This window comes from Phaenicophaeus curvirostris, chromosome 17 (genome assembly GCF_032191515.1).
Source record: "Phaenicophaeus curvirostris isolate KB17595 chromosome 17, BPBGC_Pcur_1.0, whole genome shotgun sequence".
In the NCBI taxonomy this organism is placed as follows: domain Eukaryota; kingdom Metazoa; phylum Chordata; class Aves; order Cuculiformes; family Cuculidae; genus Phaenicophaeus; species Phaenicophaeus curvirostris.
This window is the reverse complement of record NC_091408.1, coordinates 5,600,170-5,627,632: the sequence shown is the minus strand read 5'-3', so window position 1 is coordinate 5,627,632 and position 27,463 is coordinate 5,600,170. Positions and strand designations below refer to the sequence as shown.

Genomic DNA, 27,463 nt, shown 5'->3' with positions numbered 1-27,463 from the left:
TGCCATTTCACACAGGCTGAGGCTGTTCAGGTGCTGTTTGGCATAACAATTCAGTTAATAACCATTTAGTTAATTAATCTGTGCTTGCAGGTGGCTGTAGGAAGACCTGGCTGAGTGACTCCTGCTCTTCCCCCTTCCCTGCTCTACCAGCCCAGCAGCCAAATATCTCCTGCCTTGCTCTATTTTCACTAATAAGGAGGAATTTCAGCAATGGATGAGGCAGAGCCAATTACAGCTGGCACTAAGGAAAGCAGCTTTATTGCTTTTGCAAAGAGGTGCTGGGAGTAAACCATTAGGAACACAAAGGGACTGAAAAGCCATTCTGCTTGTGGTTTTTGAGGAAAACCCAACCCCAGCTTTCACAGCCCTGGCTGTACTTTTATAGAGACGCTTAAGAGGAGCGGTTTAAGCTTTCTCAGGATAATCTCGTGCATTTGAGGCTGCCTGAGTCCCTGCCGGCTCTGCCTGCAGTGCTGATGGCTGCACCCTGCGCCGTGTGGGTGACAGAATTAGAGCTTCTTAGAAGCAAGAACTAAAGGTGAAGGTGGTGCTGGGAAGGGGGAGAACAGCAGCTATAGCAGACTGGCCTCAGTTGTCCCAGTAGGTGATTTCCTTTGACGCTGGATTTGGGAAAGCTGCTAAATGTAATTCCCTTTTCCCATGCCTTGCCCTTGCAGGGGCTGGATGTTCCTGAGAGGCAAAGGAAAACCCTGTCCTGTGAGCACTCGGGATTCCCTCAGTCTGGTGGCAGTGACAGCATTGCTGCCCTTTGAGAGCATTCGGCAGCAGTGCTAATCCTATAATCACAGTCCCTGCCCTCTGCGTACAACTTGCAGTGGCCTCAATGCCAGAGCTGGTTACTGCTCCTGCAGCCTTTGGAAGGGGAAAAGCGGCTCTGGGTTTCCCTGGAAGAGCAGCACTCGCACTGCACCCCCCAGGGCTGGCCTCAGCCCTGCAGATGACAGCCACGGCCCCAAGAAACAGTGTGGTGGGGGGAGATGGTGCTCAGAGCAGATGGACCAACCCAAACGTGCTTGTCACCGTGCCGGGGACAGCGCTCCGAACCCCTGCTAGTGCTGCGAGACAGTTGTGCTGGAAACAGCTTCATCCCCAGCTGCTGGTGGCTGCCCCAGGCTGCAGTGTGGCAGCCACTAGCCTGGCACATGAGCACCTTACACACGGATTACTCGGTAAGCTCAGTAATTTCTCTCCCTGCTTAGGGAGCAGCTCCATAACAAGGCAGCCGCGGGAGAAGCCCTTTCAGCAACTACAAACTGCTGTTTACTACGAGCTCCTAGGCTTCCTAACAGCTAACACTATGATCAGGGCGGTTCTGCTTCACAGAGTGTGACAGCAGTTATTGAGGAGGCAGCTCCCCAGGGACTCCAACCCTGCTGCCTTCAACTCCCACTTCCATCCTACTGCTGAACTGTTTAGGATGCCTTGATCCTGATTTCCAAGTGCCTTCAGGCTCAGAGGCTGTGGCTCCATCTCACCACACCAAGCCAAGGCAAAACACTGAGTGGGTTTAACTGCCTGCAGATAGAGCATGATAAAAGGCTGTTGAGGTTCCTCCAGCTTAGAGATCGATGCATTTCTAACCAGCTAAAAGATTTACATCCTTTATTTGCACGCTCTGTTTCCACACATCTCACTCAAGGGACAGGTTTAGGATAAGATCTTATTCACCTCAGCTCCTGTGGCTCTGTTGGCAATAGGAACAGCCTGAGTGGTTTCCTGTCAGCCTTCAAGTTGTGCTTTAGGATAAGGCATTTCAGTGGAGCAGAGCGCCGTGAGGGCTGTGCCGGGAAGCCTTCCTCTCGGAGTGACCCATGGCGTGGCCTGGAATTGCAGAGAGTATGCGAGGAGCCAGTATGAAAATAAAATTCTCAGGATTATAAATAGTAGAAAAGGAAACAAATGGCTGGAGCAGCCTGCTGGCAAGTCCATGTCTCTCCGAAACGAAGCGCAGGCAGGGTCTGCCCGGGAGCAGCTCCTTCCCAGGAACGGGCAGCTCCGCAGGAGCTGAAGTGCCAGGTATTGAACCACAAGATCCAGTCCCCCAAGGGAAGGGAGTGCAGCAGACGACTCTTCAGCCGAGGACCGGGATGATGCAACACCTGGGCTCTGAGTCTATCAGGAAGGAATCATGCCTTTACTCCGCTTCCTGTCAGCCATGGCTCGGCGATTGTGGTTGGCTCTTGTGCTTTTGTTTGCTTCCTTCTTCCTTCGCTCCTGCACTGTTTCCCGGCTCTGCCCATGTCCCTTCACATTCCCAACAACAGCAGAGCCGTCGTGCTTGTGCCTGGGGTACATAGAAAAAGGACGTCAAGAAAAGCACACCACATGCTTAGGGGATAAAACACAGCGATCCCAAGAGACAGCAGGGAGTGTGGAGTCCAACTGCCAGCCTCAGGCCTCGGCTCAGCAGGAGCTGAGCCTCAGCATCAGCCACACAATGACTGCATCCCTCCACACACTGACTCTGTCAGCTATGAACCTGCCCCTAAATCCCTCTGGGAGCTGTTTCAGCTCTGGGAAGCTGCACTTTCCAAGACCCTATCTTGCACAAGGTTCTGCTTCTTACAATAACTGCAGCTGTTTAGCCTGGACAAGAGGAGGCTGAGGCTCCCTACAACTATCTAAAAGGAGGTTGTGGTGAGGTGGGTGCTGGCCTCTGCTCCCAAGTAACAAGGGATGGGACGAGAGGAAATGGCCTCAAGTTGGGTCAGGGAGGTTTAGATTGGATATTGGGAAAAATTTCCTCACAGAAAGGGGTGTCGAGCCCTGTCAGAGGCTGCCCAGGGAAATGGTGGAGTTTTGCCCTGGAGATGTTTAAAAAGCGCGTGGCCATGTCGCTTCAGGACATGGTTTAGCAGGCACGGTGGTGCTGGACTGATGGATGGACAAGGTGAGCTTAGAGGTCTTTTCCAGCCTTAATGATTCTATGCTTCTATAATGGGACGTGCCCACCCATGTGATGGGACAGAATTACCAGCAGTGAAGTACAAGTTGGGTGAGGAAGTTACCAGCACCATGGCAGTGACCCTGGCATACAGGAACGTTACGAAACCCTCAATAGTTCCAGTCAGCAGCAAAACACCAGCTAACTGCTGAGCCACAGTTTCACCCCACAGAGAGAAATGCTTGCTTACCCCTTCCTTGCAAGGAAAGCCTGGCGACGGGCTTCAGCTCTCTCCCGCAGTACAGCCGGGTCCTGTACAAAATGGTCCTATCATGGGAAAGAACGGAAGAGGTCAGCAAGTGCATTAGCATCACACAAAAGGCCAGTGCAGGAGGTGATCCTGTTGGAGCATAGATCAGAGTTAATCCATAGTTCACCCTCTCCTCCGGTGGAGCCGGCAGGAAACGTGGCTGAGGCTCTTCCCACATCCCGCGTCTGCCAGCCACACCATCAGTGTCACTATTGCCAGTATATCCACGACAATAGAGTGTTAGTGACCCTCAAAGTGTTCTGCTGGCATCATCTGTCTATGGAATAAAGGAGATGAAACCTCTCCAGAGAGCAGGTGGCATTGCTCCAGTACGGTCAGCCCTGGCAGCAGTGGGCAGCTGTACTTGAGGCATTTCAAAGCCCACAGGAGTGGCTGCTCTGAAAGCGGCTCAGTCTCCATGCTACCATTAAAAGATTCACCTTCTGAAAGAGGAAATCTACTCCACATCACACTGCAAGCGAAACAGGTAACACAGATGGTAAATCTTAATGCAACTCCAACCACAAAGTCAATGTCACCTTTGTTCTTTCTTTTTCAGCTTCCTCCTTCTCCTCCTCCTCCTCCTCTTCCTCTTCCTCCTGTCCTTCCTCCTGTCCTTTAGGTCTCAGGACCTGAGGGATTGTGAATGGCCTGGGAAAAGACACAAACAGCAATGATGAGAGTACCGCCACAAACATCTCACTGCACAGCACCTCCATTTTAGTTTGATTCCTATTTTTCAAAACTAAGAATCTACAAATCTTAGGAACTTGCTTGTTTTTGTGAAGGAAAACAAAGAGACCCAGTAACTGATGACACGTTTACTGTGGGTGATTAACGAACACGGGTTCTTCACTCGGGAATGTTCACTATAAAGTCATTACTGAGAATAATAACAGTTAAAAAAAGGAGCAGGTCAGGAAAAACCTGAAACTTCAACAAGGAATTTCTCCAAGGAAACACCTGCTTCCTTCAGGAGAAGGGGATCTAGGCAAGGCCACAAGGCATGAGGAAGGAATGCACCTCACTCAGCTTCTGTTGTACAAAGACAAACCCTCAAACCCCAAGCTCAGACTCAGACAGAAGCATTAATGCTCAGACAGTGCCGTGCTCTAAAGCCTCGATGACTGGTTTATCCACAGAGCCCCAATTTCCTTGCTGTGCCCCAGTTTCCTACAGGGGGAAACGCTTGGAGAAACTCATCAGGCTTTGTGAATCACCCTGAACACGCAGAGCGGCAAAGAGCCTGGGGGTGGAGGTGGAATTCACCATGTGCTCTTCTTTAACATCTGCGTGCGCCTACATTCCATTGGAATTGAGACCTACCATTCCACTGTCAAAGAAATAGAGGTAAAAGCAGCACCGCCCTTGTCACTTCAAACTCACAATAACACCCACTATTTGTTCCAACTGTCTCTCTAGGAACAGTGAGCGTCTGAAACAGGGGAAAAGACCTGAGTGCCACCCTGTTACAGGCAAACCACAAAAAGGATTAAAATTGAAACCTCACCATGCTTTAGGAGGAAAAGTAAAAGCAAAAGGGACAAGGGAACAGCAAAAACGCATTTTGGTTTGAGGTTAGAAACAGTGACATCATCGTATTAGATCAGAATTTAAAAAGCCACTTTCAGACCCATTAAACCACCTGTTAACATGGCAGGAGGGTAGAAGTGGGTGGGCTTTGAGATCCCTTCCAGCCCAAACCATTCAGTGATCCTGTGATCTGGGGCAATGGCTGAGTCCTGCAGACACCTGAGAACATCCTGGATAAGAACAGGATGGCAACGCTCTCTACCAACAGGAGAAAGGGCACCCAAATCTCCCTCGTTGTGTGGTACCGAGAAAGCAGCCACAGCAGAAAAAGGGGTTCTTTAAAGCACTTACGTCCTCATTGAGAAACAGCACCAAACCCCAACACTGAATAGGTTTGTGCGAGCCAGATGGCTCCAGGTGGCAATTCCCATCCGCCTCCCATTCTCTGAAGCCACAGCACCTACCTCCTACTGATGAGCTCGTCGTCAGAGTCAGCATCATTTGCTCCGACTTGGTTGCCATCGTAAGTGTCATCGTACTCATCCTCGTAGTCCTCCGTGTAGAGCTGAGCTGCTCCTGGCTGCACAGGGATCTCCTCCACGACCACGCTGTACTGGCTGTAGCGCTCCCTCTGCTCTGCAACCAGGCGCTTGTCATTCAGCAAACTTCTGGTAGTGTCCTTCTCCCTCCTGCGCTCCACAGCACAGAAACAGAGGCCGACACAGAAAGGCCTGTTAAAGATCGGCTCTAGAAATTACTCTTTCTCCTGCTAGTAAGTGGAAACTGAACCAACAGGAGTCTCATCTCAGACTCCACAAGCACGACTTGCACCTACCTATTTCCCCTTTGGTTTATAACAGGGCTTTGGCTACTAAAACTGACCCCTCCAGCGGAACAAAGTCATTTTTAAACAGAAGCACAGCAAGACTGCACAGCAGATAAGAACAGGAATTGGAGACCACTGCTGTCACTTGAGACAGAAAGGAAGCTTTTACAGCAGACCAAATGCAATTCAGCTTAAGGTGAAAATGGGCCGAGATCCAAATAACACCAGCAGTCCATGAATCTGGACTGACAGGCTGTTAGGGTGAAGACTCCACTCCAGGAGATGGCTCTGCCCTCATACTGCTGAGTCCTCTCACTGAGGGAGCAGGCACAGCGGCAAATCATGGACCAGGGCTGCATGGGCACAGATGTTCCTATTGTCAAGAACCTTAGCTTATAAACATGAGATGCAAATATAATTGTGACTGGGGAGAGCCACAAAAATCACCCATGCAGCAAGGAAGAATTAGAATAAGCACAACTAAGAACAAAAAGAACAAAAAAAGAACAAATAAGAGCAGACTGAGATGGGCTGGATCAGAGTCACAAAAACACTGCATGAACAATGTTTTCAAAAATCTAGGAGGCAAGTAAACTACAGCCATTTTAAAGAAGGGAAGACCAAGAAGCAGCATTGACAAAGGCATTAAAAAGCAGCCACTGAGGTGCTGAGTCTCAGGCTACGTAAACTGGAAGAAGTGAACTCTTTGAAGTCCCTTTTTCAGACCAGCCAAGTACACGCTTGTGGCAAAGCAACAAGGGATTCCATAGTCCAGTATTCACAGGACAATCTGCAGCCCTCAAAGCCCAGGAGGAACATGAGTCGGGGGTTGCTTGCTGTCTGAGTATTATCAGGGAAAGAACTCATCCGAGGCAGACTGGCTGTGACCCAGGACCTCTGTGCCACACTTGCCAGCAGCAGGGAAGCGATTGAACAAGCCTGATTTTCATTAAGAATCTCAAACCAAGATGTGGTTCCCCTCTCTTCCATGACTCACACAGTTACATGACTGCTGCAAAGCCTGTGGTTGGTTCACACATACCTAGGCTGGGATAACATCTCCTGCTGGTGCTCGGCATGAGCCCAGACTCAGCATCTGGTAATTGTTTCCTGCTGAGCTGGTCTGGTGACCACAGAAGAACTGCAACCAAGTAGTCAAGGCATCAATTCCAGGACAAATAGGGGGATAACTCCTCTAACCCCAGCTCTGGATTTGCTCTGACTTCAGAGACAGATTCAGCTGGCAACTACAGCTGCACAGGCACAGTCAGGTGTGATCTCTTCTCAGGATCAGCAAAGAGTCACGTATATGCTACAACGGTCATTCCCACACACTTGTGTCTCCCCTCATCCTGGTGTGGCCTTTGTCACATTATCAGTCTCTGTCCCAGACTGCTTGGCCCGGCTCCTGAAGCACCAGTGTGACACCAAGCTTAGCAGCACCAGCACTGAACACAGGCAGAACCCGCGAGCAAGAGATTTTAAGGAGGAGGAAAAAACCCCATTGATAGGATTCAAATTCAAAGCAGATCTCAAAGCACACTGGGAGAACCCCGTTACCGCAATGCATGGGTAAAGCATCAGGCCTTTTTCTTGTGGAACAAGGACTGCTGAGGAAGAGACACTTCTAGTGCTGAAAGGACACTCTTCTTATTTATGGAGTTTCAAATGTTAAATTGTAGAGAGCAAGGTCCTACAGCTGATCCTTTGATTTAGTTGGATATGGTCAGCTGAGTGCATAGGGTGGACATTGTTGATGCCAGCCAGTTACCTCCAGGTTTTAAAAACTGCTCTGAACATAAATAATGCGTCCAGAGTCCTGCAGAGAGAGGGTTCTCAGTGCAAGAACTGTTTTGAAATGAAGACATAGCCTGAGGGAGGCCAAGAGACACCAGGAACAGAGCAGTAAGAGGATAATGCCATAACAGTACAGCAGAGACAACAACTTTCTGATGTTACTGTTGAGGAGAAGACACAGCCTCTCTGGCAGCAGCTGGAGGGCAGAGCCATGGAAGCAGTGTCCCACCACCCCGCTCAGGGATGACTTAGACTTTCAGTGTTCACTAAGTGTGCTTCAAAGGGAGCTGTGGACAGGGCTGTTCCATATAACCCACACGTGCAAGACTTTCAGGAGATGGGAGACAACCAAGCATGCCTCTGAGCAAGGCTCCTGCTGCCAAGGTGCCTGCCAGCGCTCTGAGTAAGGCAACACAATGAGGAGAAAGGAGAGAGGTTGTACCAGTGAGTTCTTAGCTATGGACACTTCAAAAGTCATTGACTGGGCCAGCGTGAAAAGGAATGACTTTCTTGCCTAGCTGAGTCGGTACAAACCCTCTGGCACTGCTGCTGAAGAAACTGTTCGACTGGACTTTGGGAAAAAAGTGGTTTTCTCCAGAGAGTCTGATGCAGCTCTGCAACCAAACCCCTTAACTGGGAGCTGTCAGGGTCACATTGCTCCACCTCCAGTTTGACTTTTATTTATGTTCTGTGTAAACGTGCACCAACAAAGACATCACACCAGACTGGTTAGAGACAGTGTTTAAGAGGAACCTGAAGCAAGTCAGCCACATGCAGCTGACATCAATGGCAGCTGGCAGGGCAATGCCCAAACCTGTATGGAGCCTGGCACAGCAAAACACACCAAGGGAGGCAGAAAACAAACTACTGCCCTTCTGCAGGTAGCTTACAGCAGCAGCAACACAGAAGCAGTCTCAGCCACAGTGTGTTATCAGATCGTTGTAGATAGGTACTGAAGCTTCAGTTTGATCTACATCAAATCATGATTTATTCCCAGTTCTGAGTCAATCCCAGGCTTGTAGAGAGGGCTGCTTCTCAAGGTTTGTTGTACAAGCTTTGCTCAGTACAAGTTTAATGCTAAGATCAAGAAGCAAAAGCCTGATGTTATGAATAGGCTTGGCAGAGTTATCTCTAGCAGCACAAAGAGGAAAGCCAATTACCAAAAACATGAAGTGAAAACAACCCCATAATAACATTGCATTTCACTTTCCCAGAAAAACAACACAAACAGGTGGCAGACAATTTTGATAAGCCTTACCACCTACCAGCAAATTCCCGCAGGAGGTTTGCAGGAGAGAATGAGCTTGCAGGAGAGAATGAGTTTTATTCCTGACAGACAGGGTTAATAAGGATGCACAATACTCACCGCTTGCCTTTCTGTATCCGAGAAACATCCACAGAATCCCTGCTGAAAACATCAAACTCATCATTCTGGAAAACATTGTAGCGAGAAGTGACGAGAGGAGTGGGGTCTGGCTTCAGCTGCCTGTTAGGAGAAGAGAGGGAGAGAATAAAACCAAAGCTGAATGGAAGAGAAGCAAGTCCTCTCCTTCCTAAGGGCTCAGTTTATTCTTTATCGGTCTTGGTCATCTACAGCCAAGATCCCCTTTGTGGTGCCAAACCCAAAACTCTTCTGCTCATATAACTATCCCAGTTTTAGTTATTCTTAACAGCTGCCTGGTCTCAGAACAGTGACTCAGTAAAGCCAAATGCTAAGTGTGATGAATTACATGCTGGCAAAAATCCCAATGATTGGTCGCTGTTGATCTCAGGATATTTATCCCCCTACGGTTCCTTTGTAATTCTTTCTCAGGTTTGCATTTGTTCAGCTTATAAGCCTACAGACCATTATTTCCACATTCACTTTGTTGGTGCTGTTAGCCCAGCTGAAAGCATTGCTGCGCTCGCTTCTGAAATCAGCAGCAATTAAACCCTACTTTTGAACTAACAGTTCTGTTTCAAGATGCAGAAGAACAAAAATCTTGGCCTATGTAAGTGCTGGCTTTGCAGAAACCCTCACCCTTCCCAAAGCCCACCCTGCATCGCTTGTGCCAGCGTCAGCAGGATATGGCTGGGAGAGCGTGAAAGTGGCTGAAACACAGAGGGATTTTACATCATGCTTCTGATAAAGACGCTTTCCTTTTTCAATGCACCAGTGAGACAGCCTGCCCATTCCTCTCCAAAACGTCAGCAAACAGCACATCCACGTCCTGACACTCGGGCAGAAACTGCTGCTGCAGCACAAACATGCTAGCAGCTGCAAACACATTAAAACAACTCAATTCCACTGCCAGCTGTAACCCTACATCCCATGTACAACCCCAAGAAGCAAGCAAAAGCCTGGCAAGTTTGTCAAAAGGCAGACACAAATGGACCTGAACTGCCATTTCCCATCTCTCTCTGGTTTAACTTCAATCACAAACCAGCAGCCTGTCCAACATCATATCTGACTATGCAGGCTGAATTTCTGCTGCATCAGTTCCTTCGAGGATGACCTTTCCTGCAGGACACCTGGGATTTTAACACCTAGGACCCTGTCCTCCATACCAAAATAACTTCTGAAGGTGACATATTGAACTGCCCAGCCCAGACTAAGCCAAAGTCCCTATGATGGGATTTTAATGTGCAAGTATTTTTGTCCCTCTGACACAAAACATGACCCAGCATCTGCTTTCCTGAAATGCTGAGCAGTGAACAGTGACAGGCTGAGAGAGTTGGGGTTGCTCCTCCTGGAGAAGAGAAGGCTATGGGGAGACCTTAGAGCAGCTTCCAGTACTGAAAGCGGCTCCAGCAAAGCTGGGGAGGGGCTCTTGATCAAGGAGGGCAGTGACAGGACAAGGGGGAACGGGTTTGAGCTGGAAGAGGGGAGATTGAGGTGAGATCTTAGGAAGAAATGTTTTGCTGTGAGGGTGGGAAGGCCCCGGCCCAGGTTGCCCAGAGAAGTCGTGGCTGCCCCATCCCTGGAAGTGTTCAAGGCCAGGCTGGATGGGGCTTGGAGGAACCTGATCCAGTGGGAGGTGTCCCTGCCCATGGCAAAGGGTGGAAGTGGATGGGCTTTGAGGTCCCTTCCAACTCACAGAATCACAGAATAACCAGGTTGGAAGAGACCCACCGGATCACCGAGTCCAACCGTTCCTACCAAACACTAAACCATATCCCTCAGCACCTCGTCCACCCGTGCCTTAAACACCTCCAGGGAAGGTGACTCAACCACCTCCCTGGGCAGCCTGTTCCAGTGCCCAATGACCCTTTCTGTAAAGAATTTTTTCCTAACGTCTAGCCTAAACCTCCCCTGTCGGAGCTTGAGGCCATTCCCTCTTGTCCTGTCCCCTGTCACTTGGGAGAAGAGGCCAGCACCCTCCTCTCTACAACGTCCTTTCAGGTAGTTGTAGAGAGCAATGAGGTCTCCCCTCAGCCTCCTCTTCTCCAGGCTAAACAACCCCAGCTCTCTCAGCCGCTCCTCATAAGGCCTGTTCTCCAGCCCTTTCACCAGCTTTGTTGCTCTTCTCTGTACTCTCTCCAGAGAGTACATTCAACTCAACCCATTACATGACTCTATGATAATATTCCAGTTCCCTGCAGGGACATGAGGGCAGAAAGCTCACAGCAGATGTCAAGGCAAAGCTCTCACTGCAGCTCTCTACCCCAACAAAATGTACATGCAACTTCTTAGAGCTCTGCAAGCATCTCCTCTGCAGTGAGAATGACATTAAATGACAGTCCACAAACAAACACAAGGCATCAAAGCCATCCCGCACCTTTGCATTGTCCGGTCCAGCTTATCCAAGTATGGCACCAGCTTATCTTCCAGAATGTTGTTGATCACTTGCTCTGCATTGTAACTGTACTCCTCCAGGCAGGCCAGGATGAAACCCTCACCGAGGTCTGGTAGTAAATCCTTCACTTGAGAGATGAGCGAGTCCAGCTCCACCCCTGACACCCTGGTGATGGGCGCAGCGGCTGCCCCGGCACACTGCGGTGACCAAAGAGAATCAGGAGCATTACGGAAAGAGACAGCAGCTGAGGGAAGGCAGGCACGCACAGCAAAAAAGGGAACACAGCAGGCTGGGGGATCAGAATTTCAACACAAAGAAGTCAGAGAGATTCAAAAGAAGAGAAATCAACTAAGTTGTTTCTACCACACAAGGTCCGTGGCACAGATGCGGGCACACAACTACTGTTGTCTGTCAGGCCCTGAGCCAGCAAGGATGCTCTGGAGAATCCCCTCCTCAAACAACACACAAACTGTGCATTTAAACAATGCACACGTGAGCTGTAGTGCTGCAGGACACTATTTTACTAAACCACAGCAACAGGACACCCAAGCCAATGGGAACTGGAAGCAATTTGCTCATGGATAAAGCCGGGGTTCAGGTGTAGCTTCGTTTCTTATTTCACAAGGCATACAGCGCTGCACCAAGATCTAGCAAATGTATGAAGTGAGACTAGAACTCATGTTGTCCCCAGACCCAAGCAAACCAATCCTCTCTTCCACGATGAACAAAGTATGGACAGCAAGAGCAGAGCCCAGTCCTACACACACAGCTCTACTAACCTCACCCTCTGACGCATATGCAGCCCCGAACTCTTCCGCGTCCTCAGCAGTGCTCTCTGCTATTGCCGATGCTCCATTAGATGCTGCTGATGGTGTCAGATCTTTACAAACTTGTGCTTTTTTCCTGTCCACCCCTTCCCAGACACTTTCCACTGCTTGGAGGATATAAGCTGTCCTGGTCTCATCTCTAAGACGACAGCATTAAGGATGTTTCTAGATGCACACATTCAGATCTTGGCTTGAAGCAAGTGATTTTCAGTGACTCCCAAGCCTGGGCCTACATCAACATCCCCTCCTTTCTTTTCTTAAGTGAAAACTTTCCATTGCTCACTGCAAGTCGTGCAGTTTAACCAGAGGCAGCAGCAGTGGAAATGCCACTGGCATTAAGGAACCTAAAAGCAGCTGTGTCTGCCAAACCCCAGGGTGACAGCCAAGGATACAGTGTGGAGGATGCTTGCTGAAGCAAGCTGACATCATCCTCAACAGGGAACAGCTCATCATAGTCACGGAGAAATCTGAAAGTGCAGAAGCAAGGGTAATCAGTTAACCTCAATAAATTACACCTGCCACATGCTACCACCCTGTAATGCCACCTGGACTTCCTCACTGCTCAGGTGGGAATACACACCACCTCTCACCCAACACTGGATTCCAGCCTGCACTGCCAAGCCTGATTTTGCTCCCATTTCACTGCAGCAACATTTCCCCCCAGGCCAAAGCTGGTTGCTAAACTCCTTATGATGTGAAGACCCAGTGCTGTACTACAGAGAAAATAGGGTTTAAGATTTGAACATGATCAGAATGACAGCACTGTCAGAAGGACAAGATGCAATCCCCAGTTCAGCCACTTACTCGCTTCACATCTTCAGCTTTAGCATTTAATGTCTTTCTGGTCCAGTCACCCCAGTTGAGAAGCACAGATTAGTAATAACAGCCTAACTTGCCAAGGCAGCTAATGGCTAAATTACTCTCCTCCCTTTGAAAGCCTGGATTAAAGAGAGCGAAGAACATTCTCCAGCGTCATGCAGCATCCTCCTCACCTTTACAATAAAGCCTGTACTGCAGCCTGAAATCCTCTCACGGCACTTCTCCCAGCTAGTCAGAATGATTTCTAACTCCCAAGTGCACCATAACACCTCATAATAACATCTCAGGCAATTCTGTTGTAAAGAATGGAAGTGGGAGGCGAGCTGCCCCTCCCCAGGCCTCTTTTCAGTCAGACTCACCTCCTTTCTTGAAGCACCGAAGTGAAGATCTGTAGAAATTCCTCAATAAAAGGCTGAATATTCTCACAGCTGCAGAAAGCAATGGCACAGCAGTGAAAACCTCAGGGGCAAGCCTTCTGCATCGTGCATGTCCACACTCTGCCTCTCTAGCTATATTAGTCAGTCATACATCAAAGGAAAATATCATTTGGAAACAGATTGCAGACCACTTTTTGGCTTTCACAGGAGCAAAGGGCCAAATGGAAACAGGCTTCTTCCGTGGCTTCAGCAAATGTTTCAGCCAGCTTGATCCAAAGCCGTGCCACAGTTAGAATTAAAGACTTGAGAGACTTTGCAAATCATAGTTTGATGCCTCAGCCTTGCAACAAGCAGAAAAGGGCGTGAGGTGCTTCAGTAATTGCACTCCTATTACATGGCTTGGGATTAGAGCCGTGAACCTCCCAGAAAGTATGTGTTCACCTATGGAAGAACATTTGCCAAGCAAACTCCTGTTGCAACCTTTCTGTTACAGCACCTAAAGCTCTCATAGCTGCTGATGCATCCAGCCTCACAGCGAGACAGAGAGCTCTCTGCAGCAGAATCATGGAATGGTTTGGGTTGGAAGGGACCTTAATGCCCATTGAGTTCCAGCCCCCTGCCATGGGCAGGGACACCTCCCATTGGATCAGGTTCCTCCAAGCCCCATCCAACCTGGCCTTGAACACCTCCAGGGATGGGGCAGCCACCACTTCCCTGGGCAACCTGGGCCAGGGTCTCCCCACCCTCATAGCAAAACATTTCTTCCTAAGATCTCATCTCAATCTTCACTCTTCCAGCTCAAAACTGTTCCCCTTCGTCCTATCCCTGCACTCCTTGATCAAGAGACCGCCCCCCAGTTCTCCTGCAGCCCCTTTCAGTACTGGAAGCTGCTCTAAGGTCTCCCTGCAGCCTTCTCTTCTCCAGGCTGAACAACCCCAACTATCAGCCTGTCCTTGTACAGGAGGAGTAGATCAGGGTGAAGTACAAGGTGTTTCTCTAGAAGCTGGACATATTTCACAGATATGAGAGAGAAGAGCCCAAGGGAGCACAGGCCTTGCAACCAAGATCCAGGTTCTTGGCTCGGTCCCCAAGATGCACCATGATGTTAGGTCATTCCACTTCTCTCCACCTCTATGTCTTAAAACAACGATAGTTCTACTTGCCTTCATTTTGAGATTACTCACACAGTTACCAGTTAACAAGTTCCAAAATAGGAGGGGAGGAAGAGCAAAGTAAAGGCACTAGTTCCTAGATTTAAAGCTATTTTCATTGATATGTAATGCTCATCACTTTTCCTACGATGTCTCAGTCAGGGTCTACACATGGCATTAACAGTTTGCAGCTTAGCCATATCCATTCGTTTTCTCCAGTAAAGGAGAAAACCAGGAAAACATTTTCACACAATGGCAATCAAATAACTGGCTAGTCCTAGAGTGCCCAGGTTCCCATACCTGCTTTCTAAGATGGGCTGCAGACAGACTTGGTTTATCAGGATGTGAAAAGCTTCTATCATCTTCTTCCTGGAGTGTGAAATTCTTCTCCACATATCAGCACAGACACTTCAGAGAGAGGAAAAGAACACACTGTTGGTGTCAGCACAAGAAATCCTTATCTTTAATGCACCTTTACTGCAGAGTTATTCCTCCAGAGGAAGAATTCCATTAGCAGAATCATTTCTTTGCTGTAAGAATCAGAGAACAGAGCTATTTCATACGTATTAAGAGTAAATCCATGCTCTCAACAAAGCTGGTCTCAACCACCAACTGTCCCGACAGCTCGACGTGACATCTTAACCGCACCAGCGTAGACTTAAAGTAAGACCAGTCTATACACAGAGATGTCATTCATTTTTTCGCGCTTTGGTACAATTTGAATGCATTTCCCATCAAGTTTCTTCTCAGACAACACTGAAAGAAATCGTCAGTCCCCTCCTGGCTGCCCAGGGAAATTTGGAATGAGAAAAGCCATCTCTACGGAGCTCTTTGAAGCAGCATTTAAAAAGCCAGAAAGGCTCCACAGAGGTGGGTAAAGCAGCATGAAGTGAATTTTCAACTTGGCCCCGGGAGGCATTTACTGAACAGCAATGGCCTCTGCAGGCATTCTCACCTGCTGTCCTCATACTGGCGCTTCTTAATCACAGATTCCAGCTCAGGAATTGCCAATTCATAAAATGAAGCCAATCTGTAGCAAGGGGCAACAAAACAGTAACCATCAGTTTAGTTTTCAAAAATCATTCACCAGAAGATCAATCAAATGGTTAATTTTATTACATTCTCCTCATCAGCAGCATAATTAGCATTACCCCATCTTGTTGCTTGTTCCCTGGAACACAAGCAAGTCAGTTTGCTCCAGTTCCACACTTTACTTGTCAGGCAGCCCACACAGCCCCTTTTCTGCATGGAATAGGCATCAAGAGAAGTGTCCTCACAGGATAACAGCCAGTACCACTTCCTGAGTAGCTGGACCTTAAAAACAATGATTTACAGCACTTGGCACCACAGCCAAGCCTGCTGGACTGATCAGCAGAGGCCCCATTAGGAACACAATGTCCATGTCTCCTATTAAGAGCCAAACATGCTAAGTGAGTATCCCGGAGGCAAATGTAGCAGGAGCTGGGCGATACTTCTAGTCAGAGAAATTACAAGTGCCAGCAGATGGATTCAGCCTCACAGAGGTTCCAAAAAGATGCCATGTGTATCAGTTTTCCCTCCTCACACTCCACAGCCCTCAGTCCATATGGAGCAGTAATGAAAATGCTGCTGTGTTCCACTGCACAGAGATCAGGGCTATTTTAGCCCATCTCTGACATCAGCAATAGAATTAAAAGCAAAAGGCTTTCCTTCTCTGAGCAACCAAGCGTGTGAGTGGTGCTGCTTGCCAATGCAAACAGCCACCAGCGGTTCTCCAATCTGCTCCCCTTGCTATAACCAACTCCTCAACCGCAGAGGACAGGCACCTACACTCCCCCCCAGAGCAGGGTGACTCAGCCTGGAGCCCATAAACTTCAGAGGTCTGCAACAGGATTAGAAACAAAGGCAAAACACAAACACATGTTCCTTCACACCAACAAGCAAACAAAACAGGAAATAAGGACAATAAATACCGCTCCACTTGGTGCTAAACACAGGCTGTTAGGCAAGACTCTACAAGACGATCAGGGGCTTTCAGCACCTTGAGCAAGCTGGGCAACCACCACTCGGAGACCTGCAGCCTCAGTGGGAACATGTCTGGTCCTGGAGACCATCCTGACTCGTGGCCACTGTGCCCCAGAGCTGGACATGGAATTAGTTGTCAGCCACCTGTGATAGCACTGCCTCCTCATCCTTTCCCAGGCACTCGGCTTCTGCCAAACTTCAGTAACAGTCTAGCTTAAAATTTAGGCATAACATCAAATGACTTTGATGGACTACTACTTCCTACTCCTTTCACTTTGAGTCCTACAGCAGAAAGATCTGTCCACAACTCTTCTCTGCTTGTCCCTCTCCACCCTTTCCAAAGCACAGAGTTCTGATTAGCTAGGCTTTGAAATTGTCCTGGTTGCCTGGCTCTAGGATCACTCATGACTAATGGAGGTGAACACAAACCCTTCACATCCCTGTATTCATTTGTTTCTTACTCTGCATCTCTGCCAGTGTGCACCCAGTAGTCTCTAGCTGCATTAAATCCATCTGTTCTTTTAATGCTGGAGGGACTGGGAAGGGACATAGCAGCACATTCAGTACTTTCACTCTGCCAAGACAAGCTCTGCAGTCCAAGATGTACCTGTAACAAAAGTCATGCTTTTGGAAGGTCTGGCAAGCCATCGGGAAGACATCGAGAAACGCCCAGAGTGTTGTGCAAGTGTCACATAAGTACATCACAATGTCCTTCAGCTCCTGAGAGAGAGAGAGAGAGGTGGGGGAGAGATCAATTACTGAGAGAAAAGCCAGACAAGTTTTCCTAGGAACACAGTATAACTCACTAACAGGGACACATCATGTTCTGACCAATCCTTTTCCTGCCTGCAGAGTTTGCTATGAATCATAAATACATTACATGTTACTGGCTCTAGAGGCAGAGACAACGTCTCTGCTACAAGTTCTATCCTTTAAAGACCCACAAAGCAATCCCGACTGCTCACTGACATTAAAGATGCTGTGAAATCAAGAGAATCTTCATCGTATCATGTTCTGGAGTGTCTTTGTCCTCAATATATCCTCTACACACACTCTTCTTCCCCACTGCACAGCAGTAGCACAGGGATTAAACAGATGGTTTTAATGGTCCATTTCAGCACAAGGTGTGGCTGTAACAACTCCACACGCAAACTGACTTTGTACAGCACCCAGCACAACCTCCCACTCTCAATTAACTACAGGTAAAGTACACTGTTGTTAAATAAACATTTCTGAAGGAAAAAAAGCCATCTCTGATCACCGTCAGGGTTCCGTGGACACTGGTGTCACACGCTCTGTTCCATTACTTATAAGCTGGTTAAGCGAAAAAGATGTCTGGTTTAAAAAGGACCCCACAATACAATGGGTACGGTTGAAATGCACAGGAGCAAAGCAACCAGCTCACGGCAGAAAGGCTTTGTCATCAAGTCTTAGGACAGTGAAACAATGACACAGAACCATGTGCTGTATGAGCCACGTCTGTTAGGGAACAGAATGACCCTGTGGTCTCACCACTGTACAGACTGTTCACTTTGCAAGGACTACAAATGCTAAAGTGCACGGAGTTCTACCTGGAGGGGCATGTTCTCTGGAGTCATGGTTACTTTTTCTTCCAGCTTCTGGGGCTCAGCAGATGCTCCTTCGCACTGCAGACCACACTTATGCAAGATATTATTGAACACCTGAATCAGGAGAACAGAACAGCATTAACACAGAGAGAAGAAAGTGGTGGGATATCATTTTCCTGTTCACAATCACTGTATGATCATGTGACATGGAGCTGTGGAAGACGGAAGCTGTAACTGACTCAGCCAATGGTAGGAGGTTGGAACTGGATGATCTTTAAGGTCCCTTCCAACCCAGACCATTCCATGATTCTAGGATCTTTAAGGTCCCTTCCAACCCAGACCATTCCATGATTCTAGGATTCTATGAGTCTTGCAGGCTACAGCCAGCAGGGCCGCACTGCACTGCTGAAACTCCATGCAACCTACAAGTAATGTAAGCCTACAGTTGTGGTGCTGAGACAGGGACTGCAGCTCATCCAAATCCTCAGCTATGGGAGAGAAATCAGCCAACAAGGCCAACACTGAAGGCCACCTAGGACCCCTGTTTGCAAGGGAATAGCAGGACAACTGGGAAGTTACCACCCCTACTGCTATGGGGTAGTTCCAAACCCCACCTGCCCTCTCCCCTGAGGGTGGCAGGAATGATTTTGTGGCTCTTGTTTACGAAGAATCTGGGGAGAAACTGATAGAATTAGGTTCTGGATTGCTAACCACCTCTGGTGTGGGACCAAAGCAATCAAGTGATTACAATTCCACTCTGCCTGGCTATGCCCACATTTGCTCCCACCCACTCTCTAAATGAAGCCACATTTCCACATAAAACCCAAAGCCTGGGCCGAGCAGGGAAGCAGTACTTGGAGGACAGTGGGCAGGGTTTCATCCAGGTCGCTGAAGTAGCTCGGCTGCTGAGTGAAGATGTTTTCTGAGGACAGAGGAGAAGAGGAACATTTCCTATGAGTTTTGACATCCGCCAACAAGCCGATGTAATTGTGTCATTATCAATACCCCCACCCCACAGATCGAGTTCAAACCCCTGCAGACTCAGGCACAGGCTCACTGCTCACCTCACACACAGGCCCTGCCCCACAAACCCAGCTCATCCACTGCTCAGTGTTGCTGGAGAGCCCGTAATGGGAATGTGCTCATCAGAGCAGAGAAAACGAGGTATTAGATGATTCATGCCCTAGAGGCCGAATCAATGAGTAACACGGATACTATCGCTAAACATTCCCGGCTCCTTTATTTGACAACCGGAGTTGACTTTTAATTACTGATAACAGTTCAGCATACATTGGAAAACGTCGTGCAGAATATTTCCTAAAGGTAATGAGGCTTTAGTAATCCCTGCTATTATATGACTAGGACTTCATTATCTGTACAAAATACTCCGCTGAGTAATGGCGCACCATAAATCTTCACCAAGTATGCACAGAGGCTGCCTATTCCCCTCTGAATTACTGCTCAGATAACAAGAATTAACAGAGATCGCCAGCAAGGACAGAGCACGGGTAAGAGTTATGTGACAGGTTTCAGAACAATTTATACCCCGAGAAGAACCTAAAGTTTATCAAGTTATGAATTAAACACCAGAACTGCTTGTGCCATTACTGCCACAACATAATGCAAGTAATTGGGTGAGCAAACCACTGGTCACTTTGTTAGCATTATTGCTGCACTGCATTCCAAATAGTACATACAAATATCTGAAGAGCAGGTCTTATGAGGAGCAGCAGAGGGGCCTGGGGCTGTTTAGCCTGGAGAAGAGGAGGCTGAGACCTCATCACTTTGTACAACTATCTAAAAGAAGGTTGTGGCAAGGTGGGTGCTGGTCTCTTCTTCCAAGTAACAAGTGATAGGACGAGAGGAAATGGCCTCAAGTTATGCCAGGGGAGGTTTAGATTGGATATTGGGAAAAATTTCCTCACAGAAAGGGGTGTTAAGCCCTGGCAGAGGCTGCCCAGGGCAGTGGTGGGATCTCCATCCCTGGAGGGGCTCAAAGAAGCATGATCACTTCACAGACCAGTGATTACTTCACATTGCCAGCACTACTTTGCTCCCAAATCTGGGAACAAAAGCATTCACATGATCAGCTGGACTGTGCTCTGTCTTCAAACCTCCTCCCCTCCTGCCAAGTTGTCTGCCCCTTTCCATCCCTACCATGATTTTGTAGAGCACTTGTGGTCCTCTTACAGGGGCTGAAGACACCATTAACTAGCAGGAGAAACAACTGCTGAGGCGTAACTGAGCCTTGGATTGTGCCTAGTGTCACAAGCTCAGCTCAGGGCAGCTAAGCAGCACACCACAGCACATGGAAAAAGTAATCTGATTTAGACATGGATCTAGAAATCATAGATTCCAGTTGCTACTGAACAATTTCAGACAACAAAAGTAGTAATACTGGTATAAAACCTCACTTGCCACTATAAGCAAAAGCCAAAATGCAACAAGTTTTTCCTTGGCTGTAACTGACCGATCATCTTCTGCAGCAGAAGGCCGTTTCCTTTTCCAAAGAGCACACAGAGATCCAGAATCTTCGGGATGTCAAAGAGGAAGTTGTTGTAAATAATTTCTCCAAAGACAGAGGGAGTGATAAAATGATCCTACAAAGCAAAAAAGAAAACAAAAGAGTAATTTGAAGGATTATACTTATCTTGCTCTGCAAGAACTCCAGCAGCGTAATGATACCAGTAAAAACATCTCTCAAAGGTGCATTAAGGATCTGGTTTCTTCCAAGGCAGCAAAACTCTGCTTACAGCAGCTTCTGCAGAGCCCTACATCCCCACATTCCTGATGCATCCCACCGTGGCTACCCCATTGACCCCATGGGCCTTGCACCACGAATGAAACAACTGACCTAAAAGTTAAACCAGAAAGCTGCCTACAGTTCAAGCAGTTTCCAGACCTGGCTTGGGATGCGGCCAAACAAACAGCTGAGCCAACAGCTCAGCTCAGGACTACAGTGGAGGGACAGAGCTTTACGCTGATGAGGCTCAGTTTCTAGAACTGCTGCTGCCTGCATGACAACAAACCATTCATTCTTTTCAAACTACTCAACTATAAAATGGTTTCAAATGCTCGTCTGCCTCATTGGAGCGCTAAGATTTAATCAGATCCTGGAATGAAAGACACCATAGAGGTCTCGAGTACTCCTGTGGAAGCGGTGCCAGCTGCAGGCTCCAGTATTGCTTCCACCTGTTCCCACCCCACTCCATGAAGTCCCACTCCAAGACCTTTTCTCAAAACATCCTGAACATCACATAGCTCAGGTGGTTCAGCTCTGACTGACTGTCATCTCCACATGGAGAAACAGACTGTTAAAACAAGCCAGAGAGAGAAACACAGTTGGATATATGAGGAATAAACAACCTGCACTGGCTTGGGTTGCCTGGAGAAATAAGTCGTGGCTGCCCCATCCCTGGAGGTGTTCAAGGCCAGGCTGGATGGGGCATTGAGCAACCTGATCCAGTGGGAGGTGTCCCTGCCCATGACAGGAGGTTGGAACTGGATGGGCTTTAAGCTCCCTTTCAGCCCAAACCATTCCATGACTCTATAATTACTTTCTCCAATTCTCTTATTCGCCAAAGCCACACAGCTTGGAGCATCTGCAAGGCAGGGAAATATTTACCTTGGACTCTTTGTGAGTGGACATCCTGAGGAAGGTCAGGAAGAAACTGCGATGAAGGCATTTCTGCATGTCATTCACCTCTGGATGGCAATCCAGAAACGCATCGAACTTGCGAGGGGCATGGCACAGGTAGGAATCCAGGCATTTCTGAAGCGTCTCATCAAATATAACCTTGCATGATGGAAGATGAGAAAACAAAAGGGAACATCACACCTGAGGTTGCACTCATGGGAAGCCCAGTTAAATCTGAAGGCAGTCTAAAACACCCATGAGCACTAAAAGCAGTCACATGCATCAAATACAAATCCACAATGAAAAACTGCTAGGGAAATACCACTTCCTCTGCACTCTAAGGTGCAGTAATTAAAACATTTGATAAATGACATAACGAGCATATACCAGTCTTAATGGAAACTACTTGAAGTTGGCGGCTTTTAGAAGCACTTGGATTGTTCAGGCTGCTTCTCCAGTGTCCACAAAACAATCATTACCTGGCACCAAAACTTGTCGTGAGGCAAAGCCAGGAGCCAATTCAGGTCATCTGCAATGAATTTTGCTCGCTCCAAGTATTCTTCCACCAAAGCAGGGTCTCTGACAACTGGTGGTGGTCTGTACAGCACAAAAGACCGATCTGCTTTTATTTCTGGGTGCTGCAGAAAGCCAGAACGCTGTGTTAAAACCATAATGAAGTGACAGAAATGCCCAGTTACCCTTTGCACTGCTCACTGAATTTTAGGTAACTGACATAAAATTACACTTCAATACAATTTGATATTCAGTTCCCTAGTTTCCCATTTTCCCTGGTAGCTTCCCATTTTGTGATCTTTCAAGGCAGCAGACCAGTGAGGCTGTACCCTTGTTTATCAGCAATATTTTCAGGGCTCTATAGTTTGGTAGATGCTGTTCCTTCCATTCTATTAGCCAGAAGCAACTCTTTCCCCCCACCTTCAAAACAGACAGCAACAGCATAACCTCACACCTTGGAAATTCAGCCTGCGTTCTCTCTTTTCCCTCCAAATTGGTTCTTGTGCAGCATTCCATACAGTCAAACCCCCACGACCACGTGGACCAAGGGCTGGTTTTGCCCTGGCCTGACTAGAGGACAATGACTTGTTATAACTCTTGTTTGGCTTTCAGGAAAAACATAGCTCACCAGTGCTGGCAGAGTTCTCAGTTTCCCTGTCTTGGGATCCCTTTCTGTCAGCTGGAGTTCGTCCAGAGGCAACGCTGGCATTGTGGTGATTTGTTCCTGTCTTCTGCAAACGGAACAGGATGGATTTAACAAAGTCAGTTAACCAAAAGCACAACAGAAGAGGCCACAGTTGGACCGTAACCCCACACAGAGGCTGCAAATCTATTTATGAAAGCCACTCCCACACAACCCAAACACCAAACCTGCAGGAACACCCGGAGCCACCCGCACAGCCTCAGAAGAAACCAGCAACACGGTGCCATACTCCTGGCAGTATAAACTGGAGAGCAATCAGGACACCCTGCCAATATACCATTAAGGAACGGGTTTGGTGCTTAAGGGGGCAAAATCACTCCTTCCTCATCCAGATAAAACACACAGGATGAGCCTATGATACAACCCTCCCTTTCCCTCTCATTTCCCACATGTTCACAGAACTACGTTTTAATCCTCCACAGCATTTTTAGGCTCAGAAATATTTCAATTAAGTGACTAAAATAGCTGTGGTTTAACCCCAACCAGCAACTAAGCACAGCTGAGCCACTCAATTGCTCTCCACTATTGGGACGGGGCAGAGAACGGGAAGGGCAGAAGTGAGATAACTTGTAGGTTGAAATAAATATAGTTTCAAGAGGAAAGCAAAACCCCCACACACAAGCAAAACAAAAACAGGAGTTCATTCACTGCTTCCCATGTTCCAAAATGTCTAGGGAAGGAGGGCTCCAATACACGTAAGAGTTACTTGGGAAGATAAATGCCATTGCTCCAAATATCTTCCCTTCTTCCTCCTTCCCCTAGCTTTACAGCGCCAAGCGGATGCCATACAGTGTGGGATATCCTGTGAGATACCCTTGGGTCTGTGGAGGTCAGCTGTCCTGGCCATGTCCCCTTCCAACCCCTCACACACCCCCAGTGCTCGCTGGTGGGGAGGCGTGGGAAGCTGAAACGGCCTCGACACTGTGGCAGCGCTGCTCAGCAGTGACTAAAACAGCCCTGTGTTATCATCCCAGCTACCATGGAGAAAATGAAATCTGACCCAGTCAGAAGCAGCACAGGAACTACCTGTGCGTCAAACACCAGAGCAGTTCAGAAGGAAGCGTTTTGTGCATTGTTAAAAGCAGTTGGGTGTTAACAAACCTGAGAGTTGCAGGGTAACAGAGCTTTCTGTTTCTTGGGGGGGTTTATAGCATTATGATTTCTGCAGAATGGTATTCACAAGTTATCTCCTCGTTAAGATCTAAGATCATAGTCTCCTCATACACGCATTTAATTGCATTCCCATTGCCTGGGCAGAAGGAGAGTTAACATGAGAGCAGCGTCCCTATAGCTAAGCAGCATGGATCCAAGAGATCACAGCTTAGACAGCAAGTGAAGCAGTGACATCTGTTGTTCCTGAGAACTCATCACCTATGGAGCTAGGCAAAAACAATGTCACCTCACACTCAAGAGTGTGCTATTTCATGACAACAAAATTGAAAACAATGACACCAGAGCAACAACCTGGTACACCTCCCAGCTTAGAAAGCTGGTATAACAGTGTCTTTCCAAGGGAGTCTAAAGACCGGTACATTAGCAAGAATGTTTTCAGCGTTTTCACATTTTCACACTCTTTGAAAATCACATTTTTCAGCAAAACAAGCTGAGGTGCTCTGCCATTTTTGTCCTGCTCAGTGTAACTCTCGCAGCCCCTAAAGCCGCTCTGAACACAGCAAACACACGTGAGTTCACAACAGGGAAAAACACGGCAAGACCTCGTGCAAACCCACCAGCATCCAACCCCACAGCCAAGTCAGAACCAAATGGGAAGAGATCAGGCCCTGACAAAAGCTCCCCTGAGAGAGAATAACTCTGGAATGGGACACCTAGGAATAGCCCTGAGTACAGGACGCCTGGAAAAGGGATGTGTGCTCTCTATAACTACCTGAAAGGAGGTTGTGGAGAGGAGGGTGCTGGCCTCTTCTCCCAAGTGACGGGGGACAGGATGAGAGGGAATGGCCTCAAGCTCCACCAGGGGAGGTTTAGGCTGGACACTAGGAAAAAATTCTTCACAGAAAGGGTCATTGGGCACTGGCAGAGGCTGCCCAGGGCGGGGGTTGAGTCACCTTCCCTGGAGGTGTTTAAGGGACGGGTGGACGAGGTGCTGAGGGACATGGTTTAGTGTTTGATGGGAATGGTTGGACTCGATGATCCGGTGGGTCTCTTCCAACCTGGTTATTCTATGATTCTATGTGGAAAGGGAAGGGCCAGGAATGACCCCAGATACAAAAAACGCAGGGATGAGACGCTCAGGGATAACCCTGGGTACGGGACACCTGGGGAATGGAACGCCTGGGAACGACTCCAGGTACAGGACGCCCAGGAACAGAGGCCGCCCCGCCGCCCCCTGCGGCCTCGGTTCCCCACCGGCTGGCGCCCCGTCCCAACAGGAGCTCCGGTCCTCTCACTGCTGCCCGCGCACCCTCCGGGCCGGACCCCCGTTACCGGACCCCGCCCCGCCGCGGCTCCCGAGCCCCGGTTACCGCGCGGACACGTCCCGTCCCGCAGCGCTTCCGCCTCCGCGCGGTACTTCCGGCACGGACCGGAAGGGGTGGGGCCAGCCGCGACACCGCCCCGGGGTGGGCTCGTGCTATAAGGCGGGGGAGGGTTGGGGTTGTAAGGGATCTTAAGCCCCATCCAGTCCCACCCCCTGTCGTGGGTAGGGACAGGTCCCACTGGAGCAGGTTGCTCCAAGCCCCATCCAACCTGGCCTTGAACCCCTCCAAGGATGGGGCAGCCACCCCTGCTCTGGGCAGCCTGGGCCAGGGCCTCCCCACCCTCACAGCAAAACATTCCTGCCTAAGATCTCATCTCAGTCTCCCGTCTTCCAGCTCAAAACCATCCTATCCCTGCCCTCCTTGATCAAGAGCCCCTCCCCAGCTTTCTCTGAGGTCTCCCCGTAGCCTTCTCTTCTCCAGGCTGGACTACTCCAACTCTCAGCCTGTCCTCCAGCCCTTGGATCATCTCCATGGCCTCCCCTGGACGCACTCCAACAGCTCCACGTCCTTCCTGTGCTGAGGGCTCCAGAACTGGATGCAGCGCTCCAGGTGGAGTCTCACCAGAGCAGAGCAGAGGGGCAGAATCCCCTCCCTGCTGGCCCCGCTGCTTTGGATGCAGCTCAGGATACTGCTGGCTTTCTGTGCTGTGAGCATACGTTGGTGGCTCATGCCGAGTTTCTTATCCCCCAGCGCCTCATGTCTTTCTCAAGACTCCTCCCAATCCATTTTCTGCTCAGCCTGAGTTTGTGCTTGGGATTGCCCCAACTCAGGTGAGAACCTTGTGCTTGGCATTGTTGAACTCCATGATGTTCACACAGCCTCAAACTTTCCTGTTTGGGTTCCTCTGGGTCCTTCCCTTCCTTCCAGTGTGTCAACCGTGGCACACAGCTTGGTTGGTCAGTGTTTGGCCTTCGTGCTGTCTGCCAGGCGCTGGGGTCTTTTGTCCTACAGGAGGGCAGCAGGAGCTGGCTGCTCCCTGTGCTGCCTGGCCCCATCCCAGGCTGCGGGCCAAGCTGCTCTCCCAGCAGGAGTGCAGCAGGCAGGCTGGGCTGCAGCACCACAGTATGGCTGGTGTGCACCAGGAACGGCTCTGCCGGGTCTCCAGAAGCCACCATTCCACTACTCTTTTCCTGCACCTTTTGTATTGCTCATGTTAACGTGTATTATCTGCTCTCCCTATTCCTCGGTCGTCACCTGTGCGAGCCAGGCTCCCAGCTGCAGCCCCAGCACCAACACGCTGGTGCCAACCAACCTGCCAGAGCAGACTCCAGCAATGATGGCAGAGCTGGGGTTTGCTCTGCTTGCTTAGCGGAGGATAGATACCATTTGGCATCTGAAACACAATTCCCTCGCAAAGGCATCTGCTGTTCCCACTCCTTTGCCAGCCTTCCTCCTCCCTGGCCAGGTTCCAAGGGACTCTGTGGGCTTCGAAGCTGCCAGCAGGCTGGTTTGAGGCACTGTTCCTCTTTTTGGGGGCTTTTTGTTCCCTTACCAACCGTGCGTTCCATATTTGGTTTCTTGAAGAACTGCAAGCTGTTGGAGCCTCTGCCCAAATGCTGGTGCTGTTTGCTGTGTGTGTAAACGCAGTTATGGAATCACACGGATAAGCATACAAAATAAATTCAACCTGGCAAATTTAAAAAGTCAACCAAACATGTATCCATTCAGCTGGGCACAACGTTCCTGAGACGCGTAACACTCCACGACAGTGGGAGTTGGATCTGAAATGGTGCAAGGCACAGCTCTCCGGGCCTGGCTGCACCGGGGACTGCTGGCCCCTGCAGCACAGTGTGACAGCCTGCGGGCTGCTGCACCTGCTGAAAATCCCACTCGCAGGCTTGATCCAGAGCCAGCTGGAGATCCTGGGCAAGCAGGCTTTGGATCAGACCCTAAGTGGAGAACTCCAGATGAAAGCTTTTGGAAAGGGAGCTTTTGGAAGGCAAGGGCTGGGAGCGCCTGGGTTCCAGCAGCGCAGGCAGGGTTCTGACAAAATGCACCCTGCTCATCTCCTCATCATGCTTAGTGAAGGATGGATGCTCCCGATTAGGTGAGTGATAGGTACAAAAGCAGGCTTTTAATTTTAAGGAACACAAAAAGCCCAGAGAAGAGCATGGAAAGGCCAGAACAGCCCCAGGAAGGTGCTGTTGGAAGTCAGCCACTTTCCTGTGTCAGCAACACTGCGATGTGATATGGCACTTTGCTTCCTGAACGGCACCAAG

At 49.0% G+C, this 27,463-nt stretch overlaps 1 protein-coding gene across 1 annotated transcript; it reads right to left on the bottom strand.

Moving 5' to 3' along the window:
• Nucleotides 1-975: 975 nt before the first annotated feature.
• Nucleotides 976-25,259, bottom strand: ASCC2 (activating signal cointegrator 1 complex subunit 2). The gene is made up of 19 exons (XM_069870910.1): nt 25,230-25,259; nt 22,672-22,774; nt 22,010-22,168; nt 21,519-21,689; nt 20,364-20,493; nt 18,748-18,815; nt 17,897-18,007; nt 16,933-17,045; nt 15,277-15,351; nt 14,622-14,729; nt 13,153-13,221; nt 12,367-12,441; nt 11,927-12,113; nt 11,130-11,344; nt 8,738-8,857; nt 5,213-5,437; nt 3,755-3,866; nt 3,156-3,232; nt 976-2,305 (listed from the first exon to the last, which is right to left on the bottom strand). Exons 2-19 carry the CDS (start codon nt 22,750-22,752, stop codon nt 2,137-2,139), a joined length of 2,265 nt encoding a protein of 754 aa, XP_069727011.1. The 5' UTR covers nt 22,753-22,774; nt 25,230-25,259; the 3' UTR covers nt 976-2,136.
• Nucleotides 25,260-27,463: the final 2,204 nt, after the last annotated feature.

Bases quoted from the DNA above. Each gene is read 5' to 3' on its own strand.
- ASCC2 (XM_069870910.1), bottom strand. From the start codon at position 22,752: ATGCCAGCGTTGCCTCTGGACGAACTCCAGCTGACAGAAAGGGATCCC. The intron at 14,730-15,276 runs GTGAGAATGCCT...CTCTCTCTGAAG, and splicing joins CGCCAGTATGAGGACAGCAG to TGTCTGTGCTGATATGTGGA. The intron at 12,114-12,366 runs GTATCCTTGGCT...CTGTCGTCTTAG, and splicing joins CAGCAAGCATCCTCCACACT to AGATGAGACCAGGACAGCTT.